Here is a 24,140-nt window from a genome sequence, read left to right on the forward strand (position 1 = left end):
TCCTGCAGAAATACCTGGGGCATTTCCTGGAGATTTTCCTGCAGGAGTTCCTGGAGCAATTCCTAGACTAAATCTTAGAGGAATTCCTGGAGATATTTATGTGAGAATTTCTGGAGGAATATCTGGAAGATTACCTGGAGGAATCCCCTATAGGAATCATTGAAATAGTTATTGGATGAATTTCTGGAGGAATCTCTAAAGGAACTCTGGGAGATTTTTTTGTAAAAATTTGTAAAAATCTTGAAAAGTTCCTGGAGGAATTTCTAGAGGAATTTCTGGAGGAATTCATGAAGAAATCCTCAAGGGAATTTTTGAAAAATCCCTGGAGGAACCCTTAGAGAAATTCGTGCAGAAATCCCCGAAGAAGTTTCTGGAAGGATTCTCTTTGCAGAATTCCTGAAGGAATCGCTGCAGCAATTACTGGAGGAAAATCTGGAAGAATTCCTGTAGGAATCCCTGGAAAATTTTCAAAGGGTCTTCCTAGAGATAATCCTTGAAGAATTTTTGAAGGGGACCCTGAAGGATTTCATAGAGAAATTCTTGGATGAATTTATGACAGAATTTATGGAGGAATTTCTAGATCAATTCCTGGTGAATTTTATAAAGAATTTTCCTATATTTGAGGAATGCCTGCATGAATTCCTGGAGGAATATCAGGAGGGATCCCTGAAGGAATCGCTGAAAAGAACCCTGGAAAATTTTCTTCATGAATCCAATTTGGAATCCCTGGAAAATCCCTGAATAAATTCCTGGAAGAATGCCGAGGAGAATTCGTAGTGGAATTCTTGGAGGAACCTTTGAATAAATTCCTGGAGAAATCTTTGGAGGAATTCCTGTAGGAGTATCTGGAAAAACCCTTGGAGGAATCCCCTGAATAATTACTGGAAAAAAATCCTGTAGGAATTCCAAGGGAAATTCCTGATGGAATTCTTGGAGGAATCCCTATAGCAGTTCCTGAAGAAAACTCTAGAGGAATTCCTGAAGAATCCCAAGGAATTCCCAAGAGAATCCCTAAACAGTTCCTGAAGGAAGTACTGAATTTATACCTAGAGGAGTTCCTTAAAGAATTCAAGGAGAAATTCCTGAAGGAATCCTAAGAAAAGTTCTGGGGGAATTTTTAAAATAAGTTGTTCCAGAAAGAATCACAGAAGGAATTCCCGAGTAAAGCCTTGGAGAAATTCCTGGAGGAGTTTCTGGAAGATACCCTAGAGGAAAGCGTGTAGGGATTTCCTGAGGAATCTCTGGAGAAACTCCTGGAGGAATCTCTACAAGAATTCCTGGAAGCATTTCTGAAGGAATTCCTAGAGGAATATGATAAAAAAAATAGAGGCATTTCAGTAGGAATCCTTGGAGGAGTTTTTAGAGGAATCCCTGAAACAATCCCCAGAGAAATCACTGGAAGAATTCTTAGAGGAATTCCTGAACAAATTCGTGGAGAATTCCCATGAAAAATTCCTGAATAAATCACAGATGGAATTCTTGGAGAAATCCTGAAGTAATTCTAGAAAGAGTGGATGAACTTTTGGATGAATCCCTGTAGCAGTTCCTGAAGGAATCCCTGCAGGCGTTCCTGTAGAAACCCCAGGATGAATCCTGGAAGCAATTCCAAGAGGCATTCCTAAGGGAATCCATAAAAAGTTCCTGGTGAAAGTACTGGATTAATTCCTGGAGGAATTCCTGATGGAATTCCAAGAGGAAGTCTTAAAGAAATTCTTAAAAGAGTTCCTGGGGAATTATTGGAGGAATTTTTAAAATTATTCCTGCAGTTGTTCCTGAAATAAACACAGAAGAAATAATCTCAGGATGAATTCCTGAAGAAATTCAATGAGGAATCTCATAAGCAATCCCATGAGGAATTATTTTTTTATCTGTATTAACGAGATTTTTAGCCCTTGGCTAGTTCATCTCGGGACCCACGCTTTACTTCCCTTCCGAAGGAAGAACTCACATTGTATGTGTTTTTTCGGGAGTGGGATTTGATCCTAGGTCCTCGGGGTGAAATGCCTGTGCTTTAACTAACCATCACACCAGGTCCGAGGAATTACGTAGGAAATCCCAGCAAAGTTTTCTCAACAATTCTTGAAACAATTTCTGTAGGAATGCCTAGAAGAAAAAAAAAATGCAGGAATCCATGTTTCCAGTGATCTGTAAATTTATTCTTATATACACGTGATTGCTTTGAAACAATATTACACAAGGATTGTCACGATGCGTGTAAAGTTCGAACAGAATATACAACATTTCTGTATTGTACGTAATTTTGTGAAGATTTTGTAGTTTTGATGATTCACACTTCGCACAAATGCTTTGAAAAAGTTTTCCTATGTGCACGTGATTGTTTTCAAGCAATAAAACACAAGGATTGTCGCGATGAACGTAAAGTTCGAACTGAAAATACGAATTCCCTGTATAATACGTGATTTTGTGAACATTTTTTAGTTACTAAAACACACACTTTTCACAATCGATTGGAAGAAGTTTTCTAATGTACACGTGATTGTTTTCAAGCAATAAACCCAAGGCCGACGTGAAGTTCAAACTGAAAAGACAAATTTCCTGTAATATACGTGATTTTGTGAAAATGTTGTAGTTCATAAAATACACACTTTTCACAATCGTTCGGAAAAAGTTTTCTCATCTACACGTGATTGTTTTCAAGCAATAAAACACAGGGGTTGTCGCGATGAATGTAAAGTTCAAACCGAATATGAAAGTTTTCTGTGTTATACGTAATTTTGTGAAGATTTTGTAATTTTATGATTCGCACTTGTCCCCATTTATCTGTAGATGTTTTCTTATGTACACGCTATTATTTTCAAGCAATATAACATGGGGATTGTCGCGATGAACGTAAAGTTCAAACTGAAAATACAAATTTCCTGTATTGTACGTGATTTTATGAAACTTTTGTGGTTTTTAAAATACACACTTTTCACAATCGTTTGGAAAAAGCTTTCTCATGTACACGTGATTGTTTTCAAGCAATAAACACAAGGGTTGTCGTGATGGACGTGAAGTTCAAACTGAAAAGACAAATTTTTTGTATTATACGTGATTTTGTGAAAATGTTGTAGTTCCTACAATACACACTTTTCATAATCGTTCTGAAAAAGTTTTCTCATGTACACGTGATTGTTTTCAAGCAATAAAACGCAGGGGTTGTCGCGATGAATGTAAAGTTTAAACCGAATATACAAATTTTCTGTATTACACGTAATTTTGTGAAGATTTTGTAGTTTTTATGAATCACACTTGTCCTCATTTATCTGTAAATGTACTCTTATGCACACGTGATTGTTTTCAAGCAATATAACATGGAGATTGTCGCGATGAACGTGAAGTTCAAACTGAAAATACTAATTTCCTGTATTATACGTGATTTTATGAAAATTTTGTAGTTTCTGAGATTCATACTTTTCACAATCGTTTGGAAAAAGATTTCTCATGTGCACGCGATTGGTTTCAAGCAATAAAACTCAGGGGTCGTCGCGATGAATACAAAGTTCAAATCGAATATACAAATTTTCTGTATTATACGTAATTTTGTGAAGATTTCATAGTCTTAAATAATGAGTATCTCCATATATTTCTTTGCAATAATTTTGCTTCATTAATATGGGCAATTCAACATTAAAATATGCATGGAAACTAATTTACATTCGGAATGGCTCCAGAAAAACAGTATTTTTTAAGGTACTTGCTCCGAGTTTTTGAGTACTCAAAAATAGAACTTTGGTCAAATCCATAGTTTGAAAATTTTATATTCATCTAGAAGGCTGGGAAAATTCATAGCTTTAAAAATTTTGCAAATCGGATGAAAAACAGCTGAGATATTAGCAGTTGAAAAATACCGTTCCCACTGTTTTGAGGCATGGCAGTTGGTGTAAGTGATTTATAGCATGGCAGTGGGAGTGTTAAAGGAATTTCAGAATCCTAGAAAGAACTCCAGCAGGAATGCTTGAGAGAGTTTCAGTAGAAATGCCTGAAAGAATTCCAAGGAACCCCTAAAGAAATTCCACCAGGAATCCTAAAGGAATTAGAGTAGGAATGTCCAACGTGTCTCCAGAAGGAATCCTCAAAGAAATTACAGGAGAAATCACCAGGAGGAGAACGCGAAGTAATTGCAGGAGGTGCGAAGAATTTCCAGGAAAAATCCCGAATGAATTCCCAAAAGAGTTCCAGAAGTTAATCCAAGAGGAATTCGCAGTTGAATACCCGATCAACCCGATGAATCCTCGATGAAATTCCAGGAAGTATCCCCGAAGGAAGGAGGAGGGGTTATCGAAGGATATCCAGCAGGAATCTGGGAAGGGTTTCCAGGAGAAATCTCCAAAAGATATTTGCGTCCTAGAAGGATTTGCAAGAGGAATACCTGAAGGAATTCCAGTGCGATTCCTAGATGGATTTACAGGAGGAATCTTTGGAGGATTTCCAGAAGGAATCCCTGGAGGATTTTCAGGCGCAATCTCTGAAGTGCTTCCAAGAAGAAACCCTGAAGGATTTTCTGGTGGAATTTCTGAAGGATTTCCAGGCGAAATCACCGAAATAATTCCTGGAAGAATTTCAGAAGGACATAGGCGCCAACTTGTGACGTAGTTGGGGGGGGCGAAGCTCTCCAAAATTGGACTGGAGGATTCCCTGAAAAAATCCTGGAGGAATTCTTCTTGTAGGAGCTCCATTTGAGATCCTTCAATAAAATCATGATTATAGTCATATTGAAAACCTTGAAGCAACTCCTGGAGGAATTACTGAAGCAACTTCTGAAGAAACTTTTGCTGTAATTCGTGGAGGCCTCCCTAAATCCCCCTGAAAAAAAAATCTTCGAAAAAAAACTCATGGAGGAATCCCTCAAGGAGCTCCTATAGGAAGAAACATTTGTTGGAATCCCTGTATTGCCCTGAAGGTCTCCTTGAACTACAGCAGGGAATCTCTGAAGAAACTCCTGGAGATCTCTGAATGATCTTCTGGAGGAATCTTTGATAGAATTCCAGGTGGAATTTCAGAAGAAACATCTGCATCGATCCCTGAAACTCCTGGACCAATCTCTTAAGGAACTCCTGATAAAACTTCAGAATGAATCCCTGGAGGAATTCTTAGACTGTTTAGAGATCAGTCTCAGGACCTTCCGTAGGAATACCTAAAGGAACTTCTTTATATATCTCTGGTGGATCTCCTGGATGCATCTCTGAATCTTCCTGGAAGAATCTCTGGAACTACTGGGGAGTTCCCTGTAGAAATGTTTGGAGCAACCCTTGAAAGAACTACTTTACTGTAGGAATACTCGAAGGAAATTCTTGATTAATTCCTGAAGGAATTACGGTATGCATACCTGAAGGAATTTCTAGAAAATATCTGAAAGAACTCCCGAAAAAAAATATCTAAAACAAATCTCCATGAAGCCTTTTTGAAGTAATTTCAGGAGAAACCCCAGAAGGAATTCCAGGAGAATTTTATGAAACAATTCCTGTAGGAATCATTCAAGGGACTCCTGCAGCAATCACTAAAGGAACTCTTGCGGTATTCTCTGATGTAATCCCTGATGCATCTTTGTTTTCTCCTGGGAGAATCTCTGCAGGAACTACTGAAGAAAACCCTGAAGGAACTACCGGAGCGGATTCCTTCACATTTGCCCGGACACCATCCCCAAAGGAACTCCTAGAGTAGTTCTTGAAGGATCTCGTATAGGAATCCCATATGGAACTTCTCGATGAATCCCTGATGAATCTCCTGAAAGCAGCCCTGAATCCTCCTGAAAGAATCTCTGAAGGAACTACTGGAGATACCTCTGAAGAAACTCCTGAGGAGATCTCCACAGGAAATTCAGAGAAATCCCTGATTGTGCATGATAGCATATTGTCACAATTTTAATTCGGTAGTGCTGAATTGCTTTACATGCTTTACACTATTTCAGTAGTGCAGGTGTTTAAAGATATGGAGAAGTTTCAATTTTTAGGGTGCAATTCATATCTTATATGGTGCAGTTTGATAATACTTATGAAGCATTTATCTATTTTCTGAAAGTGCAATTTCCATTTATTATGGTGCAATTCAATTTTTGTATGGAATAATATTCAATTTACTATGCGTACAATTTTATTTTTTTTTCATTTTTTTTGAAGCATTTGGAATTTGATCGCAATAACTTTTTGCTGTTTTAGCAAAGCCATTATTTCGTGATAATAGAATGGCAAATGAAGACAGTAGCATATTCTAAGTACGAATGAAAAATGGTCCAAAGACCACATTTTCTTAATTTTTGATGCCCGATGCGAAAGAACTTTTTTTTAATCAATTCTAAGATTGTATGCCATTCTTCGGTGGATTTTGTAAGTACTGGACGAGCTCATTTCGGGCAGCAGTTAAAGAGTAAAATCCTAAAAAAAAATCAAAATTTGTTTTACAGGGTAAACATTTACTTCGTCAAATGCGTTAATATCCGTCACATCAGATAGAAAATAGTCAATCATTTCAGATATTTCGACTTACCTTTGCCAATGCCTCATTAGATGGAAGCTACCGATATCCAGCCTCTTTAGCACTGGAAATTGAATGATTACACAAAATTTCACGTTTCATTTTCACTCTACTTACGACTTCACAGTTTTTCTCGTTTTGCGTTTGCCGAAGGCAACCGCACTAACCCGACGTCTCCACTAGAAATGTTTTGCTGGACAGATGTGTCATGACAGAAATGTTCTCTCGCTGTTTGAATGGAAAGCAGCGGTGTCGATCATTTCTGTTACGTTTTCTCTTTCTGGCAGCAAAATGGCAGGACATTTCTGTCTAGTAAAGACGTGGGGTAAAGCAGCAGCTAGAGCAATTGTTTTTCATCACCGTTCAAATTTAACTTCGCCAAATTTACTTGTTGAATCAACCTTCAATTCACACCCCACAAAAGATCTGTGGCACTTCAAAGTTGGTTTTCACTGCTTTTCATCAGTTAAATGTTTGTTTACAGTTGTCTTCGCCTTATAAGGATGCAAGCAAATGTGTGCGTGGATTTTCTGCATACGAAACATCGTATTTCACAACCACAGAGATAGATTTCATCGCTGCCCTCTGATGGCGTATTATGATCTGGTGGGTAATAATGTTTTATTTGAAATATTTTGGTCGACATTCTAAAGCAGTGGTGCTCATCCTGCGGCCCTCCAAGCCTTAAGATGCGGCCCGCGGAGTACTTTAAGACGAATCGAAATTTTTGAACGATTATTTGAAATAACTCGTTAAATTTATTAAGAAATCAAAAAAAAAAAAATGATGATCAATTTTCACAGTGTTGAACACAAATTAAATGATGAATATACAAAAAGAACAATCCGTTCTGGTAAGATTCGAAATCGCAACTCCGATGAATTTCGCCATTTCAGCTAAATCACGAAGCCAGCTTATAGTTATTTATAAGTGGTACGAATCAAATGTCTCTTTTTGTTTTTCTGTATTAACGAGATTTTTAGTTCACCTCGGGACCCACGCTTCACTTCCCTTCCGAAGGAAGAACTCACATTTTCTGAGTTTGTCGGGAGTGGGATTCGATCCCAGATCCTCGGCGTGACATTCACGTGATTTAAACATCACACCAGGTCCGCTCCACAAATGTTTGTTAAAAATGTAATCTTGAATCATTTAAAAATTAGTTGCAGTTTTTTAGCGCAGTCAATGCAACGCTGAGCAAATATTTCACATTTCGCCTTTCAGAAGAACAAAAAAACACAAAGCACGAAGTTTTTGACAAAATTCTCAACAAATCTCAACTTGGTTGCCAATATTGTTTAATTTTCACTGTTTGTTTAAATTTATATTATAAGACTCACACATTTTTCGAAACAAAACTTGTGAATCCAGTTTGAATTGTAAACGCGAAACTCCTGAACGAAAATCTCAGGCGTGATTCATAAAGCGTCTCCTGTGCCCTTTTGGAGAAACTTTTGGATGCATTATTGGAGAACCTCAGAAAAGAAGAAACTCCAGGAAACATTATTGGAGAAAAAATGTAAGCAAAAAAAATTAAAATCCAAGCGAAATATATGGAGAAACTCAAATCATTCTGAACAAACTCAATGAGAAAATTGTGGCGATACTGCATGGAAATTATAGGAGTATCTCATAGAAAAATGTTCTGTTGCCACTCTAACAAAAATTTCTTAAACAACTTTAGAATACATTCCTCGAGCAACAAAAAGAGAATTTTCGGGAGTAATCACAAACAAGATTCCAGAACCAACTGCATCAAGACACAAAAGATGCCTAGAACGCCTGAGAAAAATTTGAACAATAAATTTGAACTAACTTATGTAGCAACTTTAGATGATAATGTTGAAGAAACTACCGGAAACAATTATTAAAAATCTAATTTTTGAAGAAATTTAGTGATGAAGTATTTTATCAACTTTAGAAGAGACTTATGGAAAGAATTTACTAAAATCTTCAAGAAACTCCTGGAAAATTTTCGGAAAAATCCGGAAGCTATTCTAGGAGAAATTCTTGGAAACGATTAATGAGGAATTCCTGCAGTAACTTCAGGGCAATTCCAAAGGCAAATCTAGTAGGAGTTCTTGGAGGTGTTCCAAGAGAGTTCTAGAAAAACTAAAAGAAACTTCAAGATATTTCTCGAAAACCTTCTGGAGCAACTCCACAAGAAATTTCAGGAGAAAATCCAGCAAACCTTTTTGGAGCGATTCAAAAGAAATTCTTGTAAAAGCTGCTTTGACAAGTTTTTGAGGTGGCTTCAAGGCAATTCTAGGGGCAACTTCTAAATTGTTTGTTTGAATTTCAATTTGAAGCCTAAACGTTTATCTCAACCAAACTTATGAATCTAAATTGTACAGTTCAGATTTTTAATAAATATGCTTTAGAATTGTTCTTTTTGTTGTTTTTGTGCATCCATGTTTTATGCGGCCCGCAGGTCGATCCCGAATTGCAAATTTGTCCCGCGGTATCCTCCAGCCTGAGCACCACTGTTCTAAAGCTACATCCTTCTCAATTTAAAATTGTATGGTCAATCATAGTTTGAACACGTGATTTGATTTGGATTGCAAAGTGACGGGCTTGGTGGTCTGGTGACTACCGCTTCTGATTCGTATGCAGAAGGTCATGGGTTCAATCCCTGGCCCGTCCTTTTCATCCTACTTTGTATCTTTCTATCCACTTTCTCTCACTCTCTCTTCTCTACATATACAACTCATGTATATTCATATGTTCATAGCCATCGCTAGAACCAGAAACGAGTTGAAAAAAGTCGTTTCCCTCCCTTCCAACTTCCACTCACAGCACAGTGTATATATAACGCCTATAAGTTATGCAACCAAAGCGTGCTGTGCCGCTTGACCTTATTCACCTTATTCACCACACAATCTATCACGAACACTATAAATAACCCTATCCATGGATCGCATCACCGACCCAACGGTGACTCCCAGATCTCCCATCCTATCCGTCTAACAAATACCCCAGTCCGTGCGGGTTGTGGGGACGCTGAGTGCTCTCGGTCTCTAGTAGCAACAACCAGTACACTCTAACATTCCTTTCCCTTCCCAGCTGACTATAAGGACTTGGCCGGCGCCGTTATTGATCAAATATGCATGAGCTGCTAAAATTGCACTTTGAGAATAAGTGGAATGTCCCAGCCCCTTATTCAGTTAGATCACAGTGCAACTGGTACCAGTTCAGATCAATCACGGAGGAGCAACCATTGACATGTATAGTCAGAATTGATCGTTTTGATCGATCGTGATCGTGATTTGATTTGGATTGCAAAGAATTTCATCGAGTTTTTGAATAATCATCTACAGTCTAAAAATAATGTATGACCATCCTATTTACCATAGTATCACGTTGAAGGTTTGCTGGGAATCGAATCAAGTTGTGTCCGGAATAGACGTGAATTTGAGGGACAGTTGGTCGGGGCTCTTCTAAACGACAGGCTTGGTGGTCTAGTGGCTACTTTCTGATTCGTATACAGAAGGTCCTGGGTTCAATCTTTGACCCGTCCCTTTCATCACAGACAAACAGACGTAACTCTTAGAGGAAATTCATCAAAAACTCATTTTCATGAGCACACTGCCACCTGTTGGTAGAACCGCGCGCGACACTGTCGGCCATGATGGATTTCGATTTGGCGCTTTGCTGACACGCACACTACTACACAGATTACCTGTAATTTTTGTTTGCATCATTCAGCAACGTGTACACTGGCAAACTTCAAAGCAATCGAACACTAGCGCATCTGGTGGAACGATCGCGCTAACTAATGAAATTTGAATTCATCGTCAAATGCATGTGCCAAGCCGTTTTGAAGAGTGTTACGTCTGTTTGTCTGTGCTTTCATAATACTTTGGGTCTTTCTATATACTTTCTCCCTCCTCTCTACATATACATCTCATGTATATTCACTAGTGTGGTTTAAAAAATCGTTTTTGCTCCACACAGCTTATTCGATTCATAACCAGATTCTAAGCCTTCTCCAAAAAAATGAGCTGATTTGATTGAAAATTGAGAGTGAACAAGCCCACGAGGCGTCCGATTTGAATGTGGTCTGCGGCAAAGTTATAGCTGATAAAGTAGCCTAGGAGTACCAAGGGTCAACTAACAGTCTAGGGCACTTAGGGAAATGTTACGGTCAATTGAATGGAAAACGTCCTTTTCCCATAGTAATTTCCATACAAACTTTGAAGAGCTTACACACCAAAAAATGTTGAAATTTAAACTGCGTGTAAAACATGAAAACACTAAATTTACATTACTTGAAAAAGGAAAATGATGGAAAATTGCATTGAAATCAATGCACATAATAAGAGCATGAAAAAAGATACGATTTTACATTTGTATACATACGATATTACTTCATCGTGTATTTGCAACGCTTCTCTCAAAAACGCATTGATATGCATCGATTTCTCTATCATTAAAACTATAATTTTCCACTGACGTGTAAAATTACACTGATGGCTTCCAAAACCGATACGTTCAGAAAAGTAGTATGGCCGCCACGAAATAGCTTCGCTGCTGAGGATTTTGCACTTTTGACCATTGCACTGGAGAAAACGCGAGTACGTTAGATTGAAATCCATCCGAAGTGAATTGTAAGTACATTGTTGTTGAGTGTAGTAAGTGTTTTTATCCATAAATTGCGTATTTGCAGGTATGCACATAACACAACAAATCTGAGGCTGCTTCTCGCTCATTGCAATCAGCCAGAGACGCTGACCATCGAGACGGTCGACGAGATTCACCCATTTCTGGAACCGCAGCTGATTTTGCGAATTAAATTCCAATGTACAGAATGAAAATATGGAAACATGCTGAATAAAATATACTTGTCGAATCAATATTGACAAGATCTACCAATGTTTATTAAACCATATTGTCTTCTACGGGCCATGGAAGTGGGATCAGGGGGAACAAACGGAAAAAGAAACGTATCACGAGAGCCGCGGGCTGTGCTTAATGTAAAAATCAATGGCGTTTAAATTTACACGATTTATCTAGTATATAAACTCGTGTAATTTTAAAACGCGATGGAATTTTGCGTTTATTTTGATGCTCCAAATATGTGCATCAAAATAAACTTAAATTTACACTTTTATTTTAACTGTGATTGTACACTCGCAATTTTCAACCAAAAAAACTCATTTTTTGGGAGAAGGCTTAGAATCTGGTTAAAAATCGAATAAGCGGTGTGGAGCAAAAACGGTTTTTCGAACCACGCCAATATTCACATGTTCATAGCCATCGCTAGAACAGAAACGGGTTGAAAAAGTCGTTTCCCTTCCTTCCAAACTTTCACAGCACACTGGCTATCTATTATATAACACCTAAGAGTTATGCAATCATGCGAACTGTGCCGCACAGCTTCAGAATAATAATGAAAAACACATTATAGCACCTTACGCCTGGCATCCACGCACCAATGTGTGAACTCTCTGCCAATCATATCCCTCCAACACTCCGATATCCGCATGAATTTGTGCAGACGCAGAGGTATATTCGGTCTGATGTAGATACAAATAATTGCAATCACCACTTCCTTCCTTCCCTTCCCCACATTGACCTGGAACCTGACGTGGCAGGCGCCATTGTCGCCTAAAAAATAGATGATCATCGTCGCTCACACACTGAAGATACCTACAAGGCCCCAGCAGATATGTTATTGGTTCCTTGTGTGAGTGTAGCTGGTCCGGCGATACTGCAGTAGCATCCACGAGCAGTCAAAGAAGCTCCAGCTCTCAAGCAATTTATTATTCAATCTTATCATTTTAAGTAAATTGTAGTTCTTTCACAATATTTTTTTACATGATATGGAAGCTAACTTATGAATTAGGAATCGATACCAAATTGGCCATTAGGAGAGGTGCAAGAATAAAACCGATACACAAAACACATGTTTCAAAATCTTGAAAAGTTATACACCAGTTTCAAGAAGCCGTGCTTTTGGAAAGCATAAGGGAAATAACAAAAATTTTCAAATGCAAATTGGATTTGTGGCGGTAAATATGCGAAGAATTCCACAAAACTACTTTAGGTTTGCATTGTTTTTAAATCTCGGTTACTAATGTTAACAAAGTGTTACATGCCAATCGGATCCAAAATAGGCTCCTAAAGGCCTATCTCAATTTCTGCATAATTCAATCAGGCATTGATTAAAACGACATGTTTACTCATTTTTTAAATATTTCTATTAGGTAAAGCCCATAAAATATATTTTCAAAAATTTTAATAATTTTTGCAACACTCCTTGTTTAGCACTAAATTTTGGGTAAATTTTGTTTACCGTGTATGTCAAACAGGAACATTTATTGTCAAAAGTGAGCCAATGTGGTGTCTTTTGCAACCCGCCGTTTCACTTTCGTTACGTCAAGGTTGACCTCGAATGTCAAACAAGACCTGCTCATCATTATTTTATTTTCAAGTTTATTAACTATTCTGTTATTGTTTAAGTTCGGAAAAATTACCATTGAGATCAGAAAAGCATGCTCTTTCGTGTTATGCAGCAAAACCGGGGAAATATTTTTCATTTTAGGACCCTATTGAAATGCCATAAATAGGGTCAGTGAGCCATTTGGTAATCTCATGCTTCCAAATCCATCCTATTCGAAGCAAGCCGATTAATTCCATTCTTTATGGTTTCATGTGTGCTCACTTTTATCAAAAAATGCAAAAAATTAGCAACAAAACATACAGCTCTTCAATAGGGTCTTGGGCCATTTGGACAGGCAGACCTTTTTTGGGCACTTGTTGCTATAACTCAGTCAATTTCAAACCTATTGGCTTGATTTTTGAGGCACGACTAGATACATATGTACGTACGGTATCTAACCATGTTCAAAAAGTTATGTCAATCGGCTTGCAAATGACTGATTTATAGCAGCAAGTGCCCAAAATAGGTCCGCCTGCCCAAATGGTCCCAGACCCTACTTTGTTTTTGGGGAGGATGAAATCGGGAGCACTATACTTAATAAGAGAACCAATACCCTATTAACTTCATATTCCCATGATAAAAAAATAAGTAAATGTTGCTTACTTCTGGTAGACGATTCGAGAAGCATTGACCGCATAAATCTATCAATTTCCATGTTCCAGAAGCTTTGATCTCAATCATCACCTCCGTCCATCTGCATCTAACTGGGTCATCCATCGCCGTTCAGTGGACTAGACCTCCGCACTGCATCCGATTACAATTCCCCCAATTAGGATACGATTTCTCGACCCCATTACGCCCCGGCTGCTAATTGCTTCCCAACAGGGGGTGAATCGGGTCCCATGACCTATATCTACCTATATCCTGTCCAATGTATAATGTACATGCCGTACCGAGACCCGATTGATGCCTTCTGTGAATTGTGCAGTGCTTTCCTCTGAACCGTACCTGACCTTTTTTTTTTCCTACTCTTGATTGCAGGCAGGAAATCGACCGAGTGCAGCGCGTAATCAATACCGTTTACACCAATCTGTGCGACCTGAAGCTGGCCATCGACGGCACGATTGTGATGAGCCACTACCTACGACAGTCTTTGGACGCGATGTACGACGCCCGCATTCCGGAGAAGTGGCAAAAGGTAAAACTTTTAGTTGGGGAGGTCCGTGCGAGGAGGTTGGCTGGAAGTTTTAGTTATTGTTGATTACGTTTGAGTGTCGTCGTTTGCTTGACAGTAATAGCTTACGGCAATGAGAAGATAACAGATCAACCCACTGTCTGTAGAAGAGGTATTTGTGTTGCAACGAAAGAAAACTTTGTCACTTATTATTTTATTCAAATTATTTGTCATTAACATGCAGACAACAAGGAAAGAAAAACAGCGAATCGCAAAATTGTCCTTGCAGCTTTTTATGCAACATAATTAACTTACACAATTGTGCATAACATTTTATAACTGAATGTATCTAATCCTATGTTTTTTTTTAAATTTACTAATCCATATGAAATAAATTGTCGAGTAATTGATAGAACTTGTACACATTAGATTCTGATGTTCCGGCTAGGTTTTTTTTTATTGAGGTCATCAGTCTTTTTCTATATTTTTACTGAGTTCTCTACAGCAGATTTAACATGGTTCACTGGGTTTTTAATATTTATCATTTATCAGTATAAATTACTTTTGACAATTGATTTGCTGATTTACTTAACTCACTTTCACAATTTCAGCACGAGAGTCAACCGAGTGCACTGAGTTAAATCTGCTGTTTAGAACTCAGTTAAAACATGTCAGGAGAATGCTGAGCTATTCTAGTGTGTACAAACAATTTTTGATACACTTTTTTTTGTAATGCTACGCTACCTTTGTAGGCGAAGCTTTAGTTTCTTTTGGTTAACAGCATTATTCGTAACTTTGTTTTCCACACAGTCTGTAATTTTATCCTTTTCTTCTATTTTGCATCTGCGTACCTGAGCATGACCTCATTATTGCTCGTCAAAGGAACACCATCCAGCAGCGGTACGGCTGCTGGATGTAATTCAATTGATTATCCCATTTATTCGGTCTAGATATCTTGGGAATCGACCACGCTTGGATTCTGGTACACTGAACTGCTGGAACGGAATCAACAATTCCGTGCATGGATCAGCAGTGATCGCCCGAAGGTATGGTTATTAGTTAATAATCGTGTTCTGTTTCATTGTTTTTGTTAATCTTTTAACTGGTGTTTCATAGGTTTTCTGGATGACGGGATTTTTCAATCCTCAAGGATTTTTAACGGCTATGCGGCAGGTGAGTCTCATGTACAAAATGTCCGATTTATTGTATTTGTTTTCTAATCATCGTAAAAAAAGTCAAACACACAGTAATTTTTTACCGACCCCGAACTCACTTACTGGAGACTCGCGGATCGGCCCTCGATGGTCAAGGTGAACTGGGACTACGGCAGCAGACACTGAGGAAGGTTCACACACGTTCTCTGGGGTATTCTCGGTCGTATTCGGGTGGTAGGTTAAGCAAGTCTGAACTTTATTTCGAAGTTGAGCTATCGTATTTATAAGATACAATGTTGGTGCAATGAGTTAGTATTAGTTTGTATTTATTTATTACAGTTATCAAATCATATAGGCCAGTAAATGAAATACGATATAATGTTATGCGATAGAGACAGGAAATCAAGACCAGTTATGTTCAATAACACGGTCCGACAAAAAATCAACTTTTGTTCTGCCCAGCTCTAAATTTCACCTTTTCTGATTGCTCCCGACTAGAAACTCATAAATCTGAAGTTTTGACCCTCCCCCTCCTGGGAGAAGGGAGGGGTGCACAGTGCTGCGCCCCATAGACAAAAGTGAAAAAAATCGACTTCAAAATGTTGTTCAATCTAGTATGCCATGCTGTTCATACATGCTTGAAGTACAGGGGTTACTCAAAATAACTGGGACAGGTAAAATTTTCACTTTTCAAAAAATGTTCAACTCGCTGTAACTTTTTGAAAAGTGCATCAAATATTCTCAATTTTTTACTGTAAGTTCATCAACTAGTTGTGTATCAGTAGTCCAATTTTGGAGAAGATCGGACCATTGTCTACGGAGTTATAAAGATTCTAGGAAAAGGTAAAATTATCCGATAGCCAACTTTGAGCTGTTATATCTCCGGATTCAATGAACCGAATGCAATGAAATTTTGACCCTTCATGACTTGTATAATGAGCTATGAAAAACCTTTGACTTAACTTAAAATTCTTAACACGGAAGAAAATTATAACGATTAGATTATTTTTCTAATAAAACACTAAATTATCCAAAACTTCAAAATCGTTTCAAAATTCAAGATGCAAATTATAGTTCAATTAATTTCCCTCTAAATGACTTATATATAAATGTGTTTTGAAGGAAAGTTACAACATAGCCGCTAATAAATTGAAAAAGTAATGGGATGCATATTAGAAATTGATGAATTTACTAAAAAATCGTGAAATGAATGAAATTGTTATAACTTTTTCTTTTATTAAAAATTTAAAGTTAAGTTAAACGTTTTTAAGAGTTCATCATATAAGTCATAAATGGTCAAAATTTCATTGCAATCAGTTCATTGAATCCGGAGATATAAAAGCTCAAAGTTGGCTATCGAATAATTATACCCATTTCAAGAATCTTTATATCTTCGTGAAGAATAGCCCGATCTTTTCCAAATTTGAACCACTGATGCACAACTAGTTGATGAACTTACAGTAAAAATTTGAGAATATTTGATGCCCTTTTCAAAAAGTTACAGCGAGTTGAACATTTTTTGAAAAGTGAAAATTTTACCTGTCCCAGTTATTTTGAGTAACCCCTGTATGTTGTTTGATCATTATAAGCTTGAAGATCGTGTTTTTTTTTTTTTTTATCTGTATTAACGAGATTTTTAGCCCTAGGCTAGTTCATCTCGGGACCCACGCTTTACTTCCCTTCCGAAGGAAGAACTCACATTGTGTGAGTTTGTCGGGAGTGGGATTCGATCCCAGGTCCTCGGCGTGATAATCAAATGTTCTAACCATCACACCAGGTCCGCTCCACGAAGATCGTGTTATTATACTAAAAAAACTAGATCACCAAACAGTGTTTTTGTTGTTCAAAGAAAAATAATATTTTATAAAACAGATTCATCTTTGGCCTAGCTCAATATTATTAAACGATTGAGTTTTCAGTGAAAATCAAAATGGGAGGTCTACAACACATCAGGAGAATCTATTTTTTTGTTTAGCATGACAACATGCAAGCATGGTTCTGCAACCCCCCCCCCCCCCAATATTTACCGATTTTTAAATTTTCTCATACAAAAAGTCAGAAAAAACAGGCTTTGCTCCTCCAATAATTTGACCAAGTTGGCGCCCCTGAGCTAGGGTGATTCAATAATTTATATTCTATCCGGCATTTAACAGTTTCTAAAAGCTTGAAATCTGAAGAATTATTTGTTTTGCTCAGCTCTAAGTAGTGGACTTAACGGCCATCCCTTGGTCGACATAATTGTTCGCACCGTAATAAAGAAATTTCTGCAGCAGACGACTTTTTCGCACAGCTCAAAACTAGAATTTATCAATCAATTAGATTTCATCAAAGTACATTTTAATTTCAGTATACTCACCTTGTTGATCTTCTTATTTAACTTGTCGGTTGAACAAATTGTTTCTCGCAAATTCTTGTTAACCCTTAAAGGCGCACGACAATAAAAACTGATTTAAAAAATAAATTAATAATTAATAATAAAAGTGAAGGTTAATTATTTTGGAGCGTTTTTAGGTATGTTGTTTTAAAACAACATTGCGCTTTTAAGGGTTAATATTCGACCTATAATTTCTATTTTTATTAGGATACTTAAATAATCCCTTATGCATCAAATCCTTGAACCACTTACTTATCGAAATGTAAAGAAAAACTCGCTAATTACTCGTTTGTTTAAACTTGGTAAATACAGTAAATGAAAAAAACTAGCTACGCAAATGCCTAACCGCCGTGGTGGGGCAGTTCCGGTGAAGGAAAATTTCATACTCAGCCGCTGGATGCCAGAACAGACGCTGTTTGAGCCGCATCTCCTTGGTGAAAAGACGCTCAAAATGTACCTGCTCAATCTAGCTAAAATCACAAGGATAATAGTTCCCAGGCTGTTCTATCAGCTAAGCACACAACCAGCGTTCGGAATTTTCGCTCATTCTCACGAAAATAGAATTCTCCCTCACGCCAATTTTCAGTGAAAATCTGAAAATGAGAGGAGAGTGAAAATATATTTTCACTCACTCACGAATCGGCGAGAATTTAGTTTACCCTTCGTCGGCCGATCATGTTGTCTTTCCTTGACCCCTATGACGCCGACGATGATTGGTTTTATGCAGTAAATTTTCTATTCCCTCTGTGTAGTTGGCGTAGTACTGTGGATAGAGTGCGCGTGTCGCGGTTGTTTTTAATAATATTCCAGGTTCGAATCCCGTCGCGGGCACAATTTTTGTTAATCTGCTTTGAAAAGATTTTCGTGAGAATTGGGTGAGTGAAAATTTAAAAGAACGAAAAGAAAATAATCGGCAGGTTGAAGCGATTTTCAGTTATCATGAATCGCTGTTCTCGCAAGAAGTGATGAAGGGGAAAAGTGTTCCTCAAGCAAAAAAGTGAAAATAAGCTCTCCCCCCACCGTGAGAATAGAGCATATTTCGTATCGCTGAAACGAAAATTACGAACCCTGCACACAACTCTTAGCTGGCAGTCTTTGCCATCGATTGAGCCGTGGAAGCATGAGGAAGAAATTTGTACAGACCAGAGCTATGTATGTTGAACGATCCTTGTCGACTTACCATTTTGCAGCCTAGAAGATCGAAAGATGAAATGAAATGTAATGCCTGGGTTTCAGTGAATGGCCGTCATTAATAATGATAATCATATTCCTAACTGAATCCAATCAATATATCTAAGTGCTACTTACACCTGGGCTGCCACTTTTGATTTGTCGTAAACTCCCGACTGTAAGTCTCGTTTGCGTTAGTTGCTATCTTCTCTTATAGTCATTTCAAAATCTCTCTGGTTTGATAGCGGAAGAGAAAGTTGCCTCCCTAATACATTGACCTATGATTGTACCATCTTCGTATTTGTGCGATTAGCTTAATTCAATCTTAATAAGTTTGGAAATACTTGTATGTTTACGGGTAATATCTTCTTCTTCGGGTAATGAACAGACTACATAATTAAAAATAACTACAAACTTGCCACTTACCTCAGATGTCATTTACCTATGAAAAAAAAAATTCTCCCTCTTATACTGTGATATGAATCTAAATGAACTAAGGCATGCAGATAATTGAAAACAAAGAAACGTTATTAACTTAGACTCTATGAATTCTCCTCATAATCTATTTGAAAGCTTCCCCTTTCAACAATACTCAAAGCAGCATCATCGATGTCATTTCTAATCCCGGACTACTTAGCAACCTGTTCGGGTTAAGCTTAGCATCTCACCCGGAGGAACCCATCGCTGCCAGCTGGCACTACATCGTATTCTGTGTGAAGTTCACCGTCGTCGGTCGAAGGCTAACAGGCATTTTCTTTCAATTAGCAAGATCGTTTAGTGGGTATTTAGTCGGTTGTCTTCGGATCATTCCAGATGAACAATCTGCCAGTTTTCCACCCAGCTTCATCGTCATATCGTCGCCGTGCGTCGTCGACTTCAGCAGTGTCTGCCATTGCTAGACAATCTCTTCTTCCATAACAAGCAGTATAGCTAGCGTACGTGTGACCTCATGTGTACCGTACCGTCGCGTCGTCGTACCGGTTGACGATGATTGGAGCGACACCCATTAGGTAAAAGAAGATGAGCTGGCTGCTACCAGCAGCTCGGTCTCGTCTCTCATTGTGCGTGATGGGATCCGCCTGGATCCGAACTAGACGAACCGTTGCAAAAGAGCAGCCAGCCGGCACAATGGAGCACAATGGTTCAAAAGTGGTTCCAAATGGTGTCTGTTGTTAGAGGTGACTGGTTTGGTGTCCTGTGCTATGCATTTTTTTTTTGTTTAAACATACAGTCGAGTCTCTTACTAAACGAATTCCTATTAAACGGACTCCTATTAAACGAACTCCTACTAGACAGGGGTGAGCGTTATAGGGCACTGCATTGTTTTGATTTTGTATGGGATTTTGACGTTTCTTGGCCTTGTTGTTTACAAAATTTCTGTAAGAGTGAAAGAGAAGGAGAGAATTTCATGCAGTGCCCTATAGGAGACTAAGAGCTTATGGGATTTCGGCATTTTGGGGGTGTGGTCTATTATCTCGGGTGTGTTAAGAGTTAACGCAATACTTTCTTCGGCAAAGTTTTAGGGCTTGATAAGATCTACCATTTAGAACTTTGGTTCATATGATTAGTTGGCGATTTGGCCGCTAGAGGGACCAGCAACAATTTGATGCTAAATTGCACTACGGGAACCATATCAAGTTGTCAAGCAAACGTTACGATATGCGACAGCTCAAGACCCTGATAATTTGTAAGGATAGTGTCTTCGGGAAAGTTGTTGGGTACGCCAATAACTTACTGACGATGACTTGCGAAGTTCGAAATTCCTCCATTGGGCGGCGCTAGTGAGCAAGTAAAATTTCAAAACCTCATATCTCAGAATCCCGATAACTTAGGAAGATGGTGTCTTCGGCAAAGTTGATCAGTGTGACATGAACTTACATAAAAATAAACACTTGTTTCGCAATTCTGCCACTAGGCGGCGCTAATGAACATGCAAATTTTAGAAATCTCATAGCTCAGAATCCTGATAACTTAGAAAGTTTGTGTCTTCGGCAAAGTTGATCAGTGTGACATGAACTTACATAAAAATAAACACTTGTTTCGCAATTCTGCCACTAGGCGGCGCTAGTGAACATGCAAATTTTAGAAATCTCATAGCTCAGAATCCTGATATCTTAGAAAGTTGGTGTCTTCGGCAAAGTTGATCAGTATAACATAAACTTACATAAAAATAAACACTTGTTTCGCAATTCTGCCACTAGGCGGCGTTTACCGGGTTTTTTCGTCTTTTCTCGATATTTTTGGCTGTTTTTCGGCTTGGCAAAACTAGTGTCGCTCCCCCCGATAACTTAGAAAGTTGATGTCTTCGGAAAAGTTGATCAGAATGACAAGAACTTACATAAAAATAAACACTTGGTTCAAAATTCTGCCACTAGGAGGCGCTAGTGAACTTTCAAATTTTAGAAATCTCATAGCTCAGAATCCTGATAATTTAGGAAGTTGGTGTTTTCGGCAAAGTTGGTCAGTATGACATAAACTTACATGAAAATAAACATTTGTTTCGCAATTCTGCCACTAGGCGGCGCTAGGAAACATACAAGTTTTAGAAATCTCAGAGCTCAGAATCCTGATAACTTAGAAAGTTGGTGTCTTCGGCAAAGTTGATCAGTATAACATAAACTTACATAAAAATAAACACTTGTTTCGCAATTCTGCCACTAGGCGGCGTTTACCGGGTTTTTTCGTCTTTTTTCGATATTTTTGACTGTTTTTCGACTTGGCAAAACTAGTGTCGCTCCCCCCGATACCTTAGAAAGTTGATGTATTCGGAAAAGTTGATCAGAATGACAAGAACTTACATAAAAATAAACAAATTCTGCCACTAGGAGGCGCTAGTGAACTTTCAAATTTTAGAAATCTCATAGCTCAGAATCCTGATAATTTAGGAAGTTGGTATTTTCGGCAAAGTTGGTCAGTATGACATAAACTTACATAAAAATAAACATTTGTTTCGCAATTCTGCCACTAGGCGGAGTTAACCGGGTTTTTTCGTCTTTTTTCGATTTTTTTGGCGGTTTTTCGGCTCAGCAAAACTAGTGTCGCTCCCCCCGATAACTTAGAAAGATGGTGTCTTTGGCAAAGTTGAACAGAATGACATAAACTTACATAGAAATAAACAACTGTTTCGCAATTCTGCCACTAGGCGGCGCTAGTGAACATACAAATTTTAGAAATCTCATAGCTCAGAATCCTGATAACTTAGAAAGTTGGTGACTTCGGCAAAGTTGATCAGAATGACATAAACTTACATAAAAATAAACACTTGTTTCGCAATTCTGCCACTAGGCGGCGTTAGTGAACATGCAAAGCCGAAAAATCGCCAAAAAGTCGAAAAAAGACGAAAAACCCGGTAAACGCCGCCTAGTGGCAGAATTGCGAAACAAATGTTTATTTTTATGTAAGTTTATGTCATACTGATCAACTTTGCCGAAAACACCAACTTCCTAAGTTATCAGAATTCTGAGCTATGAGATTTCTAAAATTTTGCAAGTTTACTAGCGCCTTCTAGTGGCAGAATTTTGAAACAAGTGTTTATTTTTATGTAAGTTTATGTCATTCTGATCAACTTTGCCGAAGACACCAACTTTCTAAGTTATCAGGATTCTGAGCTATGAGATTTCTAAAATTTGCATGTTCATTAGCGCCGCCTAGTGGCAGAATTGCGAAACAAGTGTTTATTTTTATGTAAGTTCATGTCATACTGATCAACTTTGCCGAAGACACCATTTTCCTAAGTTATCGGGATTCTGAGATATGAGGTTTTGAAATTTTACTTGCTCACTAGCGCCGCCCAGTGGAGGAATTTCGAACTTCGCAACTCATCGTCAGTAAGTTATTGGCGTACCCAACAACTTTCTCGAAGACACTATCCTTCCAAATTATCAGGGTCTTGAGCTGTCGCATATCGTAACGTTTGCTTGACAACCTGATATGGCTCCCGTAGTGCAATTTAGCATCAAATTGTTGATGGTCCCTCTAGCGGCCAAATTGCCAACTAATCATATGAACCAAAGTTCTAAATGGTAGATCTTATCAAGCCCTAAAACTTTGCCGAAGAAAGTATTGCGTTAATTCTTAACACACCCGAGATAATAGGCCACACCCCCAAAATGCCGAAATCTCATAAGCTCTTAGTCTCCTATTAAGCGGATTCCTATTGCGCCCCCCGACCAGTGATCTTATAAGAGTCTCGACTGTACTCAGTGAGGCTGATGCAAATTTTGAAGTTCTCGCTCCCCTAGGCTTAAACGATGAATTTTGGGTTCTGATCATTCTACCAAAAAATGAAATTATTCGGATCAAATTTGACTGTGCACAGTGACAGTGAAGTTTGTATGGAAATTACTATGGGAAATGTTATCTTTCATTTGCACAGGCTGTAGTATTTTTCTATGATGTCTTAATCTCAATATTCTTCAGCAAGCTCAGAGGTATCTGATAGTAAAGTCTTTGGTATGGGATTTATCCGCTAGGTGGCGCATTGTGTTGAAAAATTCAAACACGTATATCTCGATACCCCAATGAGGTACAAGCATGCCGTTTTCAGCAAAGTTGTTCAGCAGGCTAAGAACTATCTGGCAATGGCGTCTTTGGTTCGAGAATCGTCCGCTAGGTGGCGCCAGGGTAAAAAAAATCTTCAAACTTCAAAATCTCAGAATCCTGATAAGATAGAATGATGCCGTCTACAATAAAGTTCTACAGCAAGCTAAAAACTGTCTGATAGTTGAGTCTTTGATTAGTGATTTATTCGCTAGGTGGCACCTTATGTGTAATATTTGTTGTGTATCTTGTTACTGTGATAAGTTTACTTCCTCTTGAATTTCGTAACAATTTGCTGGACGTTTCCCGATTTTTGAGATAAAATTGTTTGAATGTTTTGATTGCTGGTGTCACCTAGCGTCGCCATTGTAGGATAGATCTCAACCTGCCAAACAATTTTACAGAAAACACCATGCTTTTAACTTATGGTGTCCTTGGTTCTGATATTATTCGATAGGTTCCGTCTAGTATTAAGAAACTATTCGAATGAACACCCTAATGAACAAGAAGTATTTCATTTTCAGCGTAGCTGTTCAACAAGCTAAGAGCCATTTGGAATGATAGTAGACGGTCGAGTACGGTGGTACAAGAGAGAATACTTTAACACCGTCTTTGACTCCCTGCAGACAAATTTTATCGCCCTACAATATTGCTTCCTTTGCTCCGTTTTTTCTTCTGGGAATGTCTCCGGGAGTTTCTATAGGAACTCTTCCGGGAGTTTTTCCAGGAATTTCCCCGGGAATTCCACCGGGAATTTATCCAGGAATTCCACTGGGATTTCCTCAAGAACTTCTTCCAGGAATTTCTTCAGGAAATCTTCCGGGAATTCTTCTAGGACATCCTCCAGAAGTTTCTCTGGAAAATTCTCTAGGA

General features: G+C 38.3%; 1 protein-coding gene across 2 annotated transcripts in view; it reads left to right on the forward strand.

The window, feature by feature from the left end:
* Positions 1-24,140, forward strand: part of LOC109405027 (dynein axonemal heavy chain 5) — a 76,384-nt gene that overhangs the window by 37,935 nt on the left and 14,309 nt on the right. For both annotated transcript variants that reach the window (XM_062858765.1, XM_062858766.1), the window contains 3 exons: positions 13,898-14,054; positions 14,981-15,076; positions 15,147-15,203. In XM_062858765.1, coding sequence (XP_062714749.1) covers positions 13,898-14,054; positions 14,981-15,076; positions 15,147-15,203 — 310 coding nt within the window. The remainder of the gene's footprint in view (positions 1-13,897; positions 14,055-14,980; positions 15,077-15,146; positions 15,204-24,140) is intronic.

Source organism: Aedes albopictus, chromosome 3 (assembly GCF_035046485.1).
Source record: "Aedes albopictus strain Foshan chromosome 3, AalbF5, whole genome shotgun sequence".
Classification (NCBI taxonomy): domain Eukaryota; kingdom Metazoa; phylum Arthropoda; class Insecta; order Diptera; family Culicidae; genus Aedes; species Aedes albopictus.